Source organism: Gambusia affinis, linkage group LG17 (genome assembly GCF_019740435.1).
Source record: "Gambusia affinis linkage group LG17, SWU_Gaff_1.0, whole genome shotgun sequence".
Taxonomy (NCBI): Eukaryota; Metazoa; Chordata; class Actinopteri; order Cyprinodontiformes; family Poeciliidae; genus Gambusia; species Gambusia affinis.
Window position 1 is genome coordinate 7,932,173 of NC_057884.1, and position 18,075 is coordinate 7,950,247.

Consider the following 18,075-nt stretch of genomic DNA (forward strand, 5'->3'; position numbering starts at 1 on the left):
ATTATTGATGTCACATTTCTGACAGTGTCTTGTCCAGCTAATGGGGGCAAGAACAGCGTATAGGTGTAATGGAAAAAAGGAAAATGTCTGAATGCTTGTTCACAAATATTGCGAGACATTGGAATGACTAAAGCAATTTTCACCTGACATGAAATCCTGAGGTAATCCCCAGTTCCATGCATCCTAATGTGCTCATTCCAGTCTGCTTTATCAATCTGTCTTCTATTTGTCTGTATTTATAGCAGCTCTGTGATTAAAATGTGATTTATAGAGCATTCCCTCCTATTCTATTTAAATTCAATTATATGGCTGGTAATAGTATAATGTCAGAGAACCAAAGAGTTGACAGGTTAATGACATGAGGCCAAAGATGACTGACTGTACATGACACTGTAACCCCGGGGGAAGAGGTTTTCTTCCAGTCTTCCTAGTAAATTGTGCTATGAAGACCAGACAGTCCTACAGAGATGGATCTATGCTCCCACTGTGAAATGTAGCATGAACCACAGTCACAGGTTTTGTTTCACTGGTGGAATGGGCCATACTTTGAATTTTTGGCATTGATATTACTGCTTTTACAGGATACAGTTACTGTAATGTTATCATTAATTGAACTTCATTCCTGGTCAGAATAGAGATGATTATTGTCGTTATCGTCCAGCCATAGTGGCCTAAGCTAAGACAAGTGTCACTTTGTGTCAAGTCATTCTCATACCACACAAAAAAAATTTAACAATGGATTATTTCATCAAACGTTAATCAGGTCAGTATAAAAGAAATCTGATTTTTGAACATTATTTCGGTCATCTTTTACATAAAGATTATTTGGAGTCTGAATCTTTGTGACTGGTGATTTCATTAAATGCAAATTAAAATTAGTTTGTTTTTTTCCCAAAATGTTCTCTAAAAGTTAGATTTTTCTGAAGTTTTCTGTGTATCATTATGACATTACAATAAAATATAAATTTTTTGTAAGCGTTTTTATGCATATATACTTTTTTTTAAAATTGGAATTGATTTGAGAAAAACTGCAAGGATATGAGTTTATTAATTTTACTGAAAAGAATGGGAAGTAATTAGGATACAGATTTGAACAGATAGCTCTAACTATCCATTAACATTTCTTATATTGAAATATTTTACAGTTAACATCACGAGATAAAGTTTTATTTTATATCTGGTAAAAAGGACAAAATGTCCATTCCTTCTAAATTTCCTCAGCTAACTACTGCTGACAGATGAGCTAAAAGTGTCTTCTGAGTTCTGCTTGTACTGTAGAAACTATAAATATTTAAAACCTCCATGTGCAAGTCTTTCCCTGCATTTATTTATTAATTTAAATATTTTAAAAAACAACTGTATGTCTACTGTCTATTTGAAATGCCACTGTTGAATATGAGTCCACATGTTACATTACATATCTTGAAACTGACATTTGTTTTGTCAAGATTATCAGACCATAACAATCTCATAACAAGCCCTTGGCCATTTCCTTGTTACTTTAGCTTTGTCATGTGGCTGCAAGTGTGCATGTCAGGTTAATTGGCAGCTTTAGTTTGACCTTAAAGTCAGGTTGTTTATCACGTGCATGACTGCTCAAGTCCTGTGACAGACAGGCAATCTGTGAAGGTTGTAGCCCACCTCTTCACTGGTGACAGCTAAGACAGGTTCCAGCCCCCCAAAGCTCAGAAGAAAATGAAGTAAATTTGAGATGTATTGAACAGCTCCTGTGTGCTTTAAGCTGACATACACTTTGAGTTAGATATAAAAAGCAAAAGAGGAGGAGTTCAAGTATCTCGGGATCTTGTTCACGAATGAGGGGAGAAGGGAGCGGGAGATTGACAGGCGGATTGGCACAGCGTCTGCTGTCAAGCGGGCGCTGTACCGGTCCGTCGTGGTGAAGAGAGAGCTGAGACAAAAGGCGAAGCTCTCGATTTACCGGTCGATCTACGTTCCCACCCTCATCTATGGTCATGACCTTTGGGTCATGACCGAAAGAACGAGATCACGGATACAAGCAGCCGAAATGGGTTTTCTCCGTAGGGTGTCTGGGCTCTCCCTTAGAGATAGGGTGAGATGCTCAGTCGTCTGGGAGGGACTCAGAGTAGAGCCGCTGCTCCTTCACATCGAGAGGGGCCAGTTGAGGTGGCTCGGGTATCTGGTCAGGATGCCTCCTGGACGCCTCCCTGGTGAGGTGTTCCGGGCACGTCCCACCGGGAGGAGGCCCCGGGGAAGACCCAGGACACACTGGAGGGACTATGTCTCTCGTCTGGCCTGGGAACACCTTGGGATTCCTCCGGAGGAGCTGGAAGAAGTGGCTGGGGAGAGGGAAGTCTGGGCCTCCCTTCTGAAGCTGCTGCCCCCGCGACCCGACCCCGGAGCAGGGCATAAGCGGAAGATGATGGATGGATGGATGGATGGATGGATGGATGGATAAAAAGCAAAAATAACAGTTGTGCAGATCGTAATGAGAATCACTGTAATTCTATTTATTTTGTTTTATGAGAATGACAGTAAATTTAGAAAGCTAAATTGCAATCTTCTTTCTATTTTGGCAGACATTGAGTGAACATGTTTTCTATTTCCTTTCATTTGCTATAATCAGGTTGTTGCAAAACTGTTTCAGCGGGGACGTTTATTAATGATGACGGGACACCCAAGGCGCTTTCTAAAACCAAAGGGAAGTGCATGTAAGGATAAATCAAAGAAGATCTAAAAATTGCGGTCCCTCAGCTCAATCTGGCTGATTGTCTGGTCAAATCAGACTCCAGGTGTTACAACATCCACATAAATTATGATATTTCTCTTTTGAATTGTTTTCCTCTAGGTACAGATGAGCAATTAGTATGGAATCAGATTTATGCAGAGGGATAAATTGGGAGAGAAAGAGGCTCATACACCTTCCAGGATGCCATAAATTATCCAAGGGACCTGTATCTTATTGGCTGAGCTATCTCAGCTGGATGGGCTGAGATCATGTTGCTAGGGCAACTGTGGGGAACCTCCCAGTTCTTTCTCTCTGCATTGTTGTTTATCATAGGAGTTTATTGTATCATTTTTCAAAACTTACCAGTATGCTTTTTCAAAATGACTGCAAATCTGAAAGTAATTTCACTGAAGCCTTTCCACTGCCTGTACAGGACTTATAGAAAGCATTAAAAAAAATCAAGATACTATTCAAATAGCTTGATTTCAGCATACCTGCAGACCTACAGATACATTTTAGTTTTGAGACCTACATACTGGAAATATGCACTAATAAACACCAAGACGGCAACCTGTTTTAAGGCATGGTTTCATTTTAAATGTGTGATGACGTCAAGCCGTTACAAGGAAAATACAGCAGAAACCTTTTAAGGACGCTCCTTTTCTGTTACGTAATCCTGTCAGGTCAGTGGGAGCACAAACCTAAAAAGGCAGGAAGTGTTGCTTCCTGCAGCCTCCTGTAATGAAGTGTCAGTAGATCTACACCAGATTGACACGATTATTTGTATCAGATTGTAGTCCACTATTTTATCTCAAAGCTCAACATTTACAGTTAACCTTCCTATTTCATAGTTTTTAAATCATTAAGTCTACTTTCTATAAAAGACATAAGCTCATTATGATACAATAATAAACTAAAAAAGTATTAAATAAAATATTGAATATGAATGAAAAGAATTATAAATTATTGTGCATTATCATTAGATATAAAGTACTCATAGATATGTACATACATGGCATGAAGCTTCTTTTCAGTTCCAATAGTATTTAATGTCATTACTATTTTAGGGTAGCTCTCGAAAGTGACTAGAATTGATAAGAAACAGATCAATGTTTTTAAACATAAAGATCATAAAAAAGTGTAGTTTTTCTTTGTTCGTTGCTTTGAAATTCCACAGCAGAATAACATTGATGGTGCAAGAAATAAAAAAGTAACCTTTTTTTTTTCTTTAGTCATTCAAATATAATATGTTTATTTTTCTGAAATTTTTTCTTAAATGTGGAGGTGGGGGGGAAATTAATACTCTTTTTGTATAGGTTTGATTCATTTGCTGTTTTGGTTATTTTTTTTTTTTTTTTTTACTTCTTTTCTAAAACTCTAAAATGTAAGTAATAATGTGGTTCTGTAGTTTAATAATAAAATAAACTGTGAAACCATCTAAGCCTATCATTTTAAATGGCTATGTGGCTTTTGTCGATCCAGACAATTTAATTAAGAAGGAAAAATATGGGTCTTTACGTTATTATTATTATTTAATACAGATGTTCAGTGTGCACATTGTAACGCTTTTCTGAAATGACCAGAAATGGTATCAATGCGCCATCTACAGGTGGAGTTTGAGAAATAAATAAATTAACATTACAGAGTGTGGCGCCATGTTGGAAGATACCAACTTCTATCTGCAGAACAGAAACTAACAAACAACTGTGGTACTACTTGTTCAAAATATATTTAATATGAATGTAATCTCTAAATTATTTTATGCAGTTCGTGAATAATTTTCAGAGTGTAAGTGAACTTACTTATCGGAACTCGAAAACGACGCCATATACCACCCCTTCTGTGTTCACGTCTACGGTTCGGTCGACTAGTGTCATGGCGCTGCTGGGGACACTGACTGCTAAATGTTGTCGGTCGTTACTTTTTAAACCCTTCAAAGGGCTGTTACGGCCAAGCTGGATTCAGGGCTGCATTGGAGGTAAGAGAAACAAAAGGAAAACCGACAGCGACTGACCTGTTTCATGCTGCACACGATTATAGAAACTTACAGGACAGGGTAAATCAAGCACCTCCACTGTAGACCATGAAAAAAAAGCATAGCAAATGTTCATTCGTAGTAAACTTATCTACTCAGAAATAATCTTAAAGGCCTGAGTTGCTTGTAAAAGTTCTGCACTGACAGGCGAATGGTGTGATTGTAAAATGTGTTAGCTGTCAATTCAAAGTGGCCTGGAATTTAAAACATTCCTATAGTTGGACTTTAAGCCACAAGTAATCATCTTCTGTTTTGTTGTTTAAACCTCGATGCTTGAAAAAATTTATATTGAAATCTTTTACATTCGTTAATTTAATTACTGGAAGTGTTCCATAGATGTGCTCTTCTGACTATGTTAAGCAGCATAGCGTTGCCAAACATCACTCCTTTTTGGAGGCCCTTTGAACATTCTGTCACAAATACACATTTAAAGTTAACTTACTAATATTGTTCAGCTCTGCCCCCATAGCAAAAGTGGAGGAAGCATAATAATTCAGTTTAATCTGTGAGCACTACAAATGATAGTTTAGAAACTTTTTAAGTATGATCAGTTATGCAGAAGAAACAACATGAGTCCCAGCACTGAACCTTGAGGAACCTCACGTGGATTTTTTAGCATCTATAAACCTCTCTTATTTATTTAAGCAGATTTAAAAAAAAATTTCACCAAGTGAGTGATAACCATCTTATACAATATGTTTGCCTTTTCTTTGGTAATATTTGATCATCAATATCATCTAATAATACCCACAATATCATAGCAGTTGTTGATTTTTCTGCTAATTTTACTAACAGAAAAACAGTTGATCTTTCACTTGTAAATTCGGGTATGTTTTGCAACCTTCATTTAATCTGGAAATGCTACTAATAAAAAAAAGCCCCCTTTTTACCTGTTTTCATTTCTATCCACAGCAAAGAGGCATTTGTTGTCCGAAGATGTTATCAAACTGCAGGATTTCCAGCAAAAGAAGCTAGCTGTGGCTCACCTTGTTACGGGATCAGATGGTGAGAAACAGTTTGATGCTGAAATTTTAATGTGAAATTTGCTTAAATTAAAATTGTCAACACACCTACACAGGCAATTATATTGAGCTGTTCAGAGAGAAGATGCAAAGAAATGAGCTGATTCTGCGAGATGACCTAAAGTTGCTTCTCCACCTGTGTCAAACGCCAGATGACATGCTAGTAGCCCAAAAAGCCATCTATAGGTAAGTGCTACTCTGTCCCAGACACAAGTTAGACTGAAGCCTTCACTATTTTTCGAAAACTAAAATTCCAATTTGTGAAATGTGAAAAGGTATCATGCGGAGAACCAGAACCTTTTGTATGGAGACTTCAAGTTTGGCCCACTTTTCATGAGGCTTTGCTATGAACTTGGCATGGAGGGAATGGCTACTGCGACTTTAACTGATAAGGTAACAAGTCTAAACAATGATAAATAATTATATTAAATTACAATGCAAAATAGAAACAACTTCTACAATTAATGTTTTTTTTTTCTTTTCTTTCTACCCTGGACAGAATATGAAAGGCTTTTTCATTGATTCAACCTCGTTTAACATCGCCATCAACATGTTGTTTGTTAAAGGCTCATATGAAAGTAAGGAACAGGTCAGCCTACATGTATCATTGGAGGCAATATTCTAAAAAGCGTTTGTTGTTCTAGGCGCTATGGACGTTTTAAGAACAATGAGGAGCCAAGGAGTACCATTCAACAAAGACACACTCACACTAGCGATTGCTACCTGCTATAAACTGGTAATGATTAAATCACAGTACCTACCAAAAGTATTCACACCCCTTAAACTTTTTCACATTTTGTCTCATCAGCGCCACAGTTTGTGCTCTTTACTGGGATTTTATGGGATCGAGTAGTGCAAAAGAACAAATTTAATAATCTACAATTGTGAAGAGGAGGGACAATATAATATCTGAAAACTGTGCCGTACATTTTTATTGACTCCTCCCCTTAGCCTCAATTGCCCAAAAAAATTCTATTAATAGTAAATAGAATACATTTTAGACAGAACTGTTTTTATGAGGAAACAAATAATAATTAGCTAATATCGATTAATTAATAATTAGTTGAATACATGTTTCAATAATGTATTACTTTTTGTTTGTCTATTACCTTAAATGTAATTAAAATTAATCAAAGCTACTATTTAAGATCACAAAATGTGTAAAAAGTTAATGGTGTATTATTGCTTTTGCAAGACAAGAGTGTTTTTTTTTTAACCATACTTTAGCACTTTACCATCCCAAGTTTGTCTCTGTGGAGAGTTTGATTTTTTTTTGTTATTTGCTATTTGTTGCTCAGAACACAGCAGAATGCTACAGAATCAGTATGTCACTAATAGAAGAAGAACAGACCAGAGGCCAGTTCATCACTCGTCATGCATATTGCTTTGCTGTAGCATTAGCACTCAGACGGGTGAGTTGGAGCTGTGCTCTCTTAATGACGTTGCAGAAATATGTGCAAGTTGTTTGAAAAATACCCCGTTTTCTTCTGTTTTTGTATCAGAATGACCTAGAAAAGGCACAGTCTATGTATTCACAAATCATGAGCACTGACAGCAATTTGTGCCAAAACTTTAACGTAAGTGTGTGGCCTGTCATTCCACTGTGTACATATTTATTGGCTGTTTTTGGTCAAGTTTGCATATTTATATGTGTTTTTATGTTATAGGTTATGCTACTTACCATGTCAGGAGATGTTTTAGGGGCTGCTTCTGTGCTGTCGGCAGCTATGTCGCCCAGTAGGTCGTTTTTTGTAAAAAAGCCAGAGTTTTCCGAGGAAGTGGTAAGTGATTACAAACGGTGTCAGATTTGTGATATGACAGGTTGTAATGTGACAAGATGTAAAAAGGTTCAAAGGCATGTGGATTTTTTTTTAAATTTTCTGTTGGCTGGTTTTCAGGTTGATTTGCTCCTTTTGAGAAGTGAAGACACACCATTCAAGATGAAAGCGGAGCAGGTGGTGACTCAGCTCCAACAGGCCGGCCAGGTGACCCAGGAGACCCTCGACGACATGCTGTGCCGTGTCCCGACGGGGAAGAGGAAGCCGGTTGTAATGGAGCGGGTGAGGAGGACCAGCCAAAGGACTCGGAGGTCTCTACAGTCCAATCTGTTGTCAGAGTGAAGCCAGAGATGAACACTTAGAATCAACTCTCTCACTGGTGATGAATTATAATGTGAAATTTCTGGGATGTTATAGCACCCTATTAATATGGGCTCTGTTACCAGCACAATCATGAAAGCCAGTGGTGCTTACCTCGCGCAGACAGGAAAATGTTAAATTCAAAAAATAAGACTGAAGTGGTACTTTTTTTTAAAATTACTATTATTATTTTATTTTGAAGAACTTTTTCAAAATTTACCAACAAAAATCTCTTCATGTCCCCATGGTCTTGGGATCAAGATCATGTCTGACCCAGTAATAAGGTCAGACATTTATTGTCAACAAAAAGTAGAATAGCTAATGGTTATTTGAAGCTGCTGTGTACCTCTAAGAAAAGGACAGTGTTTAAATCAAAACTATGATACTTCCTGGAATCAGATCAATAATCTGTAAATATCCCTATTACCTTTGATTATCCATCTCTGAAAGAAATGTATGCTCTGCTGACAGGTATTTGGCTCCATGTCTCCACTTGCTGAAACTTCTGTAGGAAGAAAAAGAATAACCGTATTTGTATTATATCTGCTTTCAAGAATCCTGTGTTAACATTGAGCGCTTTGGGAGGATTGTGTTTTGTATATTCAGTATAGATGTATGAGCGAGTGATTAAAGGTGAGCAGATATTTAATAATAAAATAGATCTGAAATAAACAAAGTTAAGAAATTAAGAATTTCTTTGCCGTCATTGTATGCTGAGTGTAAAATCATATGCAGAGGATTAAACTGATAGGTTGCAAAATATTACCAATAAGTACCTTCAGCCTGGACACGTGCCAAAAGTCTCACTCTGAACTGATTTAAATCATAGAGCTGATAACATTTTTGATGCTCCTCAGAATGACTACAAAACCTCTGCTATTTTCAGTAGCCTAAGATTTTTTTTAAATAAATCTAAAGCATCATTAATGTTTTTGTAATTGTAGTAACTGTAATCATCCATATCCAAAAACTTGCACTGCAAACAAAACAAAGATTGTTTAAAACAATGCAGGCATGTGCACATACAAAAATCTGGGGTGGCACTGACACTCTTTATGGCTTTATGGAAGTCAGAGTTGTTCTAAAATCTCAGACAATCCAAGCCTACAGAAGGATATTGCATAGAAACTGCTCCCACCCAGTACAACATAATGGATTTGTAAAATGTCAAATATAGAAATGTACATATTTTTAAGGGTTATTTCTTTTTTAATAAAGGCTAATAGTGCCATTAAAAATAACCTTTTTAAATACACACGTTTCTATATTTGACATTTTACAAATCCAACTCTGACCTCAGAAAGTGTGTCAGTAGAACTTGATGAAACGCAGTGAACCGCAAATGACATGGCTCTACAATTCCTGTTGATTGTGTACCTTTTTTCTATCATGTTTTCCTTCCACTGAACTTTCCATTGTGATCCTTGGATGGAGCGCTCTTTAAAGCAGCTGCTTATGTTTTATCATTTCTGTGTTGACATTTTCTTAAAGGTGTTATTTACTATTCAAATTTTTTGAATGTTGCATTTTGGGGATTCTTCAGTTTCAAGCCTACTCTTGGAAATAAACATAGATATAGGCTTGAAATGTATCACTCTTTTGTACTTCAATAATACTTTTTGACCGCGCTAACATTTCACTATGACTACTATTACTTTTGTGCTTTGAATACATTAATAAAGCACAAAATTAAACCTAGTAAAGCTAAACATACAGACAGCTGTGACCACTGTAAACAAAGGAGGACGCATTTTAAGCCCCTCCCACCACGCACAGCTGACGCTGCCAGAGCTCGCACGGTGAGCAACAAGACGAAACTGCTTTTATTTAATCCAAACCCGTTAATTTTACTCTTATCCAATGTAATAAGGTGTTTGCATTCGATATTTTAGTCATTTACAAAGCGGGTTGGAAGTTCCAAGACATATGCGTCGGTGATATCCGCTCCTAGCGGCTGCTGGTGGCGATGCTACTGCTTGTGATCATCAGCTAGCCCAGGCTTAGCTGGCTCGGAGTGACGGGGACAGAGAACCGTGGGCGAAGCCAGCTGGTGACATCAGGCAGCTGACACCAGCACACAAAAGGAAAAATATTACTATATATAAAAAAGGTTTGAAAGTTGGAATTGTATTTGGTTTCACCGAACTGGAGCGTAGTGGTGTATTAGGCTAGTCGGCAGCTGGTTTTGTTGCCTGGAGCGAACTTAACTTGGATATTATTGGGTTGTTTCAGGCTGTGAAATCTGCCTGTGGGTGTTTGAAAACCGTAGCAAAAAAATAACAAAGCACAATGAGCTCCGAAGAGACAGCAGCGCCCAGCAAAGCCGCTCCGGAGGATGATGGCATGACCTGGTGGTACAGATGGCTCTGCAAAATCGCTGGGGTTTTGGGAGGAATATGTAAGTAGCTGTCAGTGTCCTTCTACTGTCTTCAAGTTTATACATTTTACGTATAGTTTTATTATTTGCCAGACTGTTTCCGGGTAATTTATTCTTGTCTTTATGATTGGTGTATTTACTCATGGCTGTGTTGGGACAGGATCCGTTTTGACTGTGACGTTTGAGCGTGTAAATACTGCTTCATCTTTTGTCCCTGCTGCTTGTTCATTGTCCCCTCACTGCAGTAGGGCGCCGCCTGTTTTGTTTGCTTTCCCCCTTCACCCAGCCTTAATACTCTTGAAGAAAAGTGACACAAAAATCAAATTTGCTGAATATTCCCTTCAGGAAAAGCACAATCCATCTCGGCATGAGACAGATTTGGTGCTGCCTTTGCAGTTTTCCAGCAGCACTGCAGCCCTCCGTCCCCTCCCTCTCTCCTCCCCAGTGACACCAGAGTCACAGTCCCTGTATCACATTAACCACTGCATATTCAATGACTTCTGTATTATTAAGAGGAATGGACGGTGTAAGGGAGCAATGGTCTGCTGCGTTGTTTTTTCCAGTGTTTGAGACAGTGTGATGTTTGGTGCTGAAGCAGTTCTTTTCAAATAAAGTGGATGGTGAAAATACAAAAGATAGGTGGCAGGTGGGCTAATTTCTTTTTCAAGTAAACTAAAATGTCTTTAATATTAAGGTGGACATAATGTTTGTTTTTAATAGGGTGAAAGTCTTCCATTACATTTAGTTCAAGTTGTTTTCTATTCTGCCAATTCACAACAAATATCATCTCAAGGCGAACATGTCCATTTCAGATCCATCTATATAGATTCAAATTTGGTCCAGATTCAGTTCAAATCACTTAACATTTTTCAAATACTTTGATTCAGATTCAGTCTCATACAGTTATTCTGTATCTATATAACAATATTGAATTCATATATTCATATGAAATGCATATTCAGTGATATGCATTTGGATTGTTTAATTCCGGTTGAAAAAAACAAACATATCAATAGCAGCATTAATGACCACTGATATGCTTTGATTTTTGTGAGAAATGTTTTGCAGCGCTTTTTTTCTGTCATCACAGAAGTCGCGTTTGAGGCTAAGCCATAAATCATATTTCAGATTTCCACCCGAAAACGGAGGGAGCCATGAAACTGTACTAGAATACTTAGGATTATACATGTTTCTTGGTTTACAGTGACTTTTTCCTTCTAAATGTTGAATCATAATTGATCTCAAGCCTTATCCTTATTTAGAAGTCTCTCTATCATTTTTGCAGTGCAGTAATTGAACGTCAGAGGAGTTTATTACACAATCTCATTATTTCTTTTTCTGCTCTTATTTTCTGTATCTCACACGCCTCTGCAATGTGAGGTTATGCCAGTTCTCACCCTCTCCCTCTAATTCCCACTCTGATCATGTTTCTGTGAGTTTTCTCACAGCTTTCCCAGAACATATGAACATGATACTCACGTTTCACTTACCTCTTAGCTTTTTTTTTTTTCAACATAATTGCTTCCAATCAGCTTATATTATAACACGTATTCATTTCTGATGGTTTATATGTCGTGTTTTTCAGATTTTGTTTAGAATAACCTCTCCTGCACCCTGCTATTAAAGCTAAGAATAAGAAAAGCTTAAAAAGCTTTTCATTCTAGTCATGAAGTGGTTAGTCTTACTCATAAAATACAAACCTATTTGGACTCTGAAACAGTTGTAATTATTTTTTTTATTATAGTTATAAAAAACTATAACTATAAGTTTATCACAACTATAAAGTCGTGATCAAACGTTCCCATATGACGTATGTCGGCGTGTTCCAGGCGTGTTTGGAGTGTAAATGTGCTGATTTCAAGAGACATCCCACTGTTTGCAGTACTTATCATGTTTTTATTAAACACAAAAGTGGCTGACGTTGATTTCTTTCATAGCCTGATCGCTCACTTAGCGATCCCCTCTCCTCTGAGGAGTTTACTGTACAGATCAATGTCTTGTGTTGCGCCGTAATGTTTTGTGTCTGATCCCGTGACCTGCCATCTGTTTTGCCACAACAAAAACAGCCGTCTTGTTTTGTCTCCTCCGCATGCAGCCTGCGCTGTCTCGGGAGTATGGAACTGCGTCACTGTGAACCCTTTAAACATCGCTGCTGGAGTATGGATGGTGTAAGTTTCTCAAGTTTCATTTGGGAATTTTCACCTGAATGTGATTTCTCTTTTACTTTTCTATTTTGCTTTGCTGAGCACAAAATAAAAATATATGCATTTTTTCTAAACATTAACCCAACCAAGCAATTGAGAGCAGGTTAAATTTTTATAATAAAGCTGTTTCATGCACATATTTACTCATGGCCAGTACTCAAAACTGTTACGGACTGGGTTGAAAGTTCATCTTCCAGCAGGACGTCAATGAAACCTACAGCCAGAGATTCAGTGGAATCCATTATCAGTGCTGGTTGATCCTCTGCTTTTCATGTTTAGGTGTTTCCCTGAGGGCACACCTGATTTCCGAAAAAATTTCTGATTAACATGCTTCTGCAGGAGGTGGTGTAAATATTTAAACCACGTGTGCAGGAACAGATGCACATCTGAAACATGAAGGACAGTGAGCCCTGACGACTAGGATCGAGAACCACTGCTTTAGATAAAAGTATATTCTGCATGTTAGGGTGGCCTAGTCAAAGTCCAGACATAAATCTAACTGGGATTCATTGTCAAAACAGAAAAATTGAGAAGCGTAGATGGAATAGAATGTCTCTGTTGTACAATCTCATGTGTATTGAGAGTCAAACCTCTAATTCCAGGGTTCACATTTAGAATGGCAAATCAAATATTAAGCATTAAGGCCACCACCAAACAGGAAAATATGTCTGAAATCACATGAAAAGCCTTCCAACAAACACACCCTAACAGAGCCACTTGTAAGTTTGTTCACGCCCTCTGTGTTGCGAGGCATATTCATCATTAATATTATGTTAAAGACATTTTTTTTGACAGCTTATTTGTTATTTCCTCTTCTCGTTGATTTCTGTTTCTGTGTCTGAGATTGACGCGCTGCTCCCAATAATTCCCTGTTCTGCTGTGCTTGTGGCCCCGCCCTCTCGTCTCAAGGTTGAATGCCTTTGTGCTGTTCCTCTGTGAGGTCCCTTTCTGCTGCCAGTTCATAGAGTTTGCAAATGCGATCGCAGCCCGCGCAGACAAACTCAAGCCCTGGCAGAAAGCCCTCTTCTACTGTGGGTAAGAACAAGCATCCATTGTCAAAGCGGCTGACATCCGAGAAATCTGGACTTTTTAGCATAAACACTTCTACACGAAAGTGCTGTTTTTCAACAATTCTGCATGTTCTAAACGTTTGTCTTTTGTTTAATGTCCTTTTTGGTCGCTTCTCCTCAGGATGGCCCTGTTTCCCGTGTTCCTGAGCTTCTCCATTACAACGCTGTTTGGAAACGCCATCGCCTTTGCCACAGGAGTTCTGTATGGCCTTGCGTCTTTAGGCAAAAAGTGAGATGGCTTCTATAGGTTAAAAGCATTCAACATGTTACACCTTTATATTTAAACATTTCTTTTTTTTTTATTTCCCAATGACTCGCATTATAATAGGCTCTCACGTTAAAAGCAGTTCACAACATTTTAATCAGTTAACACAATCCTGCCCTAATGAGCTTCCCTTTTTCTGATGCAAATATTTTTTTAAACTGAGTGAGTTTTGTACTAATCCCTTCTAATTCTGATTCTCGTACACTTGCTTTTTCTTTATTCCCACTTACTTTTATTACCACCCTTCCTTCGCATCCCGTTTCCTCTATTTTTTTTCTTCTTCTGTTGTTTTTTTCCCCCCCTGCCATCTCAGGGGAGATGCTGTGACTTACGCCAGACTACAGCACCAGAAGCAGGGAGACGAAGAGCGGACAGCAGGGACAGTAAACGGAGCTCCGGAGTGAGGCGTCCGATTCTCCTCCCCTCGTCTTGTTTTGCAGTTTTTACACTTGGACCTCCACATTCATCCTACCTTTTGTCATGTTCTCCTTTCCAAAACTACATAGTTGTTTATTTAAGTGCTTAGTTTGGTGGGGTTTTTTTGTTGTTGTTCTGAACCAATACTGTCAACAAATGTTGAATTTATTTATTTATCTCCGATCTAAAAGATGGAATTTATCACCGTGTCTCAACGCTTTTGAGATTATGCTTTAAATTCTTCCTTTAGATTTTAGTTTTCGTTTGTTTTTGTTTTTTTTTTAGCAAACATTTACTTTACAACAACTTAGTTTTTTCCTCAAAACCTTCCAGTAAATTACACGTGAAATGATTGTGATAGAAACATAATTGAGCTCAGCTTATTCAGGCAATGCAGAGACATGCAGTTGGGCATTTTTATTAGCAATGCAGTGCGGGCCGGAAGCTCACCAGCAAAAGATTTGACATTTTCATTATTTACTAATGACAAAATGACCGTTAAAGAGCGGTAAGAACTGAGTTTATGTTCTTCAGGGCGAAAAAGAAAAACCCATTTACAGTGGTAGTTATCCCGCCAGTTGTAACAAACAAATTTGACTGTATAATTTATATTTTTACATGAAACCTCCACCTGACTTGGAGCGAAAAGCCAAGCTAGCCAGGATCGTGGTGCGGAGGTTGAAATGTTCTGGTCTTGCATGAAAAAGCCACACATAACTACAGAGATGTGTGGCTGCATTTTAGGGAAAATGAAATTCTGTTGTTTGAAATCACTGAGTCTTACTGGGGATATAATATTAATAATGATAAAGTCTGAAGGATAATGATAGAACTGTACACATGCAGAAATGCTTCTGTTATAAAGTTTGAGTGTATCAAAAAGAAACCACAGGTCTGGCCACCACATGGACATTTAAATGTTTGATGCTTTCTGTAACAAAAGGACAAATTTAAAATAAAAGAAGAGTAGAGCAGTGTAATTTCATAAATGATAATGATGTTTGCATTTAGTTTATTCCTTGTTTTTTTTTTTTTGTTGTGCCGGTTTTTATTTCAAACTGATATTTTAATTTTAATCAAACCAGATACAGTGAAGGAAACGATGTTTGAAAAGCCCAAAAGTGAATCAAATTTTTTATCGCACCACAGAAAAATGTCATCATGGGGGGGGAAACAAGAAAACATACTATTCAAGTTAGGCAGGTGGGTTTCTTTGTTAAATTTGAATAAAATCTACAGTGAGAAAAATAATTAGAATGTTACACAACCCCCCCAAAGAAACTGTTATGTTGGACAAGGAACCAAGTTTATTTTCCTACCAAACATAAGTTTGGAGGATTGGCAGTGGATGCACTTATAAATGTGGATTCACTGTGTTTGAGAACTTCAGGACAGTTTTCAATGGGAGGTTATGCTTCTTCAATAATTAAAATCTATTTTAAAGCTTTCCATGCATTTTTATCAGGGATGAAAGTAAATATGGAGATCTCTGTTTGTTCATAAAACCTAAAGTGTTTCCTTAACCTTTTCACTGTCTTTTGTCACAACTTTTGTATTTAGTTTCCTCTTCTGTTTTAATTTGTTGTTTGATCAAATGAGAAATCTTGTAGCCTATTCCCTTCACCTTTTGAACAGTTTTGACTTTATGGGCTTTGATCAGTTTTTGGTAAAAGTTTCCGACTCCTGATCTCCTGAGTTTTTGACCCTATTTCAGCCAAACCTGCTCAGAATAGGAAGAGGTATTAAGGTATAGTGACATGGCACACAAAAACCTCTTTACTGTGGCTTGTGGGCATTTATGAACAAAGGCAAGAGGGATTTAATGTTATAAGAGGTTTATCCAAAGATTTCCACACCTGAGGTTGATTATTTTTGTGTTAGACTTTTGTGTCCTTTTCGTTTTTTGTATCCCCAGATAAGCTGATTTAGTGTAGCTCAGCCTGTGTAGCCTATCTTGAGCTGGGATGTGTGCTCATTTGTAAAACATTTTGTAAAGTTTTTTTTTCTTTGTTTCTTTAAAAGAATTAGGTAATCATTAACAGTTTAATGGAGGGAAGTGTCTTTCTTCAGGGACTGTTTTGGTGTGTATTCCACTCATTAGGCAGAGTGATGGTTTACTTTAGTCGTGACATTAAAGCGAGACGGAGATTGTACGATTTAACTGTTTTTATTGCCTTGCCCCGAAAAAACGAATGCTGCTTGCATGTATCTCTTACAGCCTTTGCTGTCTAAAAGTCTCTATTCTGTCAGTTTCTGATCAAGTTTTATTTAATGTACCACCAGGGACAGCTCTCAGGTATCATACAGAAATAGCGCCAGCTGCACGACTTTGAATCTACCGTGTCACTTTAGCCAGTTGAAACACTTTAGCAATCTCCGGTGTTGGTGAATGTTTAAGGAACATCACTGATTATTCTCCTTGTCCACACCCATTTGATTTATTGTCTTTATTTAGTTCAAGCAATTCGCCCGTTTGATTCATCTGTGTCATCGGGTGTTTAATGCCGTTTTAGCTGTAAGAGGTACGTGTACAGTCATTGTGTGTTGTGATGTGAAGTCCGATAATGAATTTGGTGAAATAAACTTGCTACTACCAGTGCTGGGTTGATTTGTTTTTGTGTGTGAGAGGCTTCATAGTTTAAAATGGAATCATGCAAAACCAGATTTAGCCTTGGCCGATTGATTGCTAAATTTCGTCTGACGGATTTCTGAACGCAACTAGTTATTGACATTCCTGGGTTTAGTAAAAGGGGTTGGACAAATGGTTTGTGTTTAAGATTATCTTTTTGCAATTTTGCTTGACAAAGTTAATCCTGATAAAATCCATTGTTGTCTGAATTTGTAAAAATGTGGACGTAATATGAAAACATTTACTGGGTGCTATTTCAAATTACAGGATTTTACCAGAAAGTGGCAATATTACTGATGACTTCCTAACTAGAGAGTATCCACTAACTTTAACCATTTCCCATCTTGAAAAGCAATATACAGTCAAAGTGTTATAAATTTTATCAGTGACATGGGCTTTTTCAAAGGGAATAGAAAAGCACATTTCAATGCTTCCAAATGTATTCTTTAAAAAGAAACCTGTGGTTCAGTACTGGTAAAAAAAAAAAAAAAAAAAAAAAAAAAGCAGACCTTAAAAATTATCTGTAAGACTTAAAACAACAATGCATTGACAAGCATTTTCATTGGCAGCCTGTACATCCCTGCCAGAGAATATCATCAAATCCAAGATATGTTCTACATTCTAGGAAGAAACTGCACTTCTATTTATATTTATTTTTTTATTTTTTTTTAATAATCTGCTCCACTTTAAAGAGAATCTATGTAATCAGATCAGTTTTAGGTCTAGTGTTACATCAGGCCCACAGCACATTACCAGAACATCTATCCTATGCTTCTAATAGGTTGACCTGACCATAATAGTCCTCAAAAGACATTACTGTAATTGTAATGATGTATGACCTATTGTTAGAAAAGAGCAGCGGCTTCATTTCAGTGCACAATCTAATGTATCATAAAAGGACAAAGCCTGACTGGTAACATGACATCGACATAAATTAGCCCTCATGACTGCAACCCATGGATTATTAAGGGTGTTCTTTCCATAAAAAGACACTTTTGGGGTGATAATGATGCACAACTCTTCAAGTTGTGCTTTAAGACCCATAAAATCTGCTCTGAATAAAAATCAGTCACATATTACATAACTGAATCATCTTTCTACAATTGAACAAACAATGGTGCTCTTCAAAACAGACTCCAGATTTACCAGAGGACTCTTCACATTGTGCTTCTGTACACTCATATGTATCGCTTCGCTATTCCTGGTAGCTG

At 37.5% G+C, this 18,075-nt stretch overlaps 2 protein-coding genes across 3 annotated transcripts; both read left to right on the forward strand.

The window, feature by feature from the left end:
* Positions 1 to 4,498: 4,498 nt before the first annotated feature.
* On the forward strand, positions 4,499 to 8,591 carry ptcd2 (pentatricopeptide repeat domain 2). Its single transcript, XM_044144094.1, has 10 exons — positions 4,499 to 4,685; positions 5,655 to 5,747; positions 5,821 to 5,950; positions 6,040 to 6,157; positions 6,264 to 6,342; positions 6,409 to 6,500; positions 7,063 to 7,176; positions 7,267 to 7,341; positions 7,432 to 7,545; positions 7,663 to 8,591. Exons 1-10 carry the CDS (start codon positions 4,583 to 4,585, stop codon positions 7,882 to 7,884), a joined length of 1,140 nt encoding a protein of 379 aa, XP_044000029.1. The 5' UTR covers positions 4,499 to 4,582; the 3' UTR covers positions 7,885 to 8,591.
* A 1,024-nt stretch (positions 8,592 to 9,615) lies between these two features.
* On the forward strand, positions 9,616 to 16,834 carry cacfd1 (calcium channel flower domain containing 1). Of its 2 annotated transcripts, none has more exons than XM_044144096.1 (6): positions 9,616 to 9,701; positions 9,795 to 10,300; positions 12,375 to 12,447; positions 13,393 to 13,518; positions 13,675 to 13,782; positions 14,132 to 16,834. In XM_044144096.1, exons 2-6 carry the CDS (start codon positions 10,192 to 10,194, stop codon positions 14,220 to 14,222), a joined length of 507 nt encoding a protein of 168 aa, XP_044000031.1. In that variant the 5' UTR covers positions 9,616 to 9,701; positions 9,795 to 10,191; the 3' UTR covers positions 14,223 to 16,834. The 2 variants fall into 2 exon arrangements, with proteins under 2 accessions (XP_044000031.1, XP_044000030.1); XM_044144095.1 differs by having other exon boundaries at positions 9,655 to 10,012; positions 10,135 to 10,300.
* The last annotated feature ends 1,241 nt before the right edge of the window (positions 16,835 to 18,075 follow it).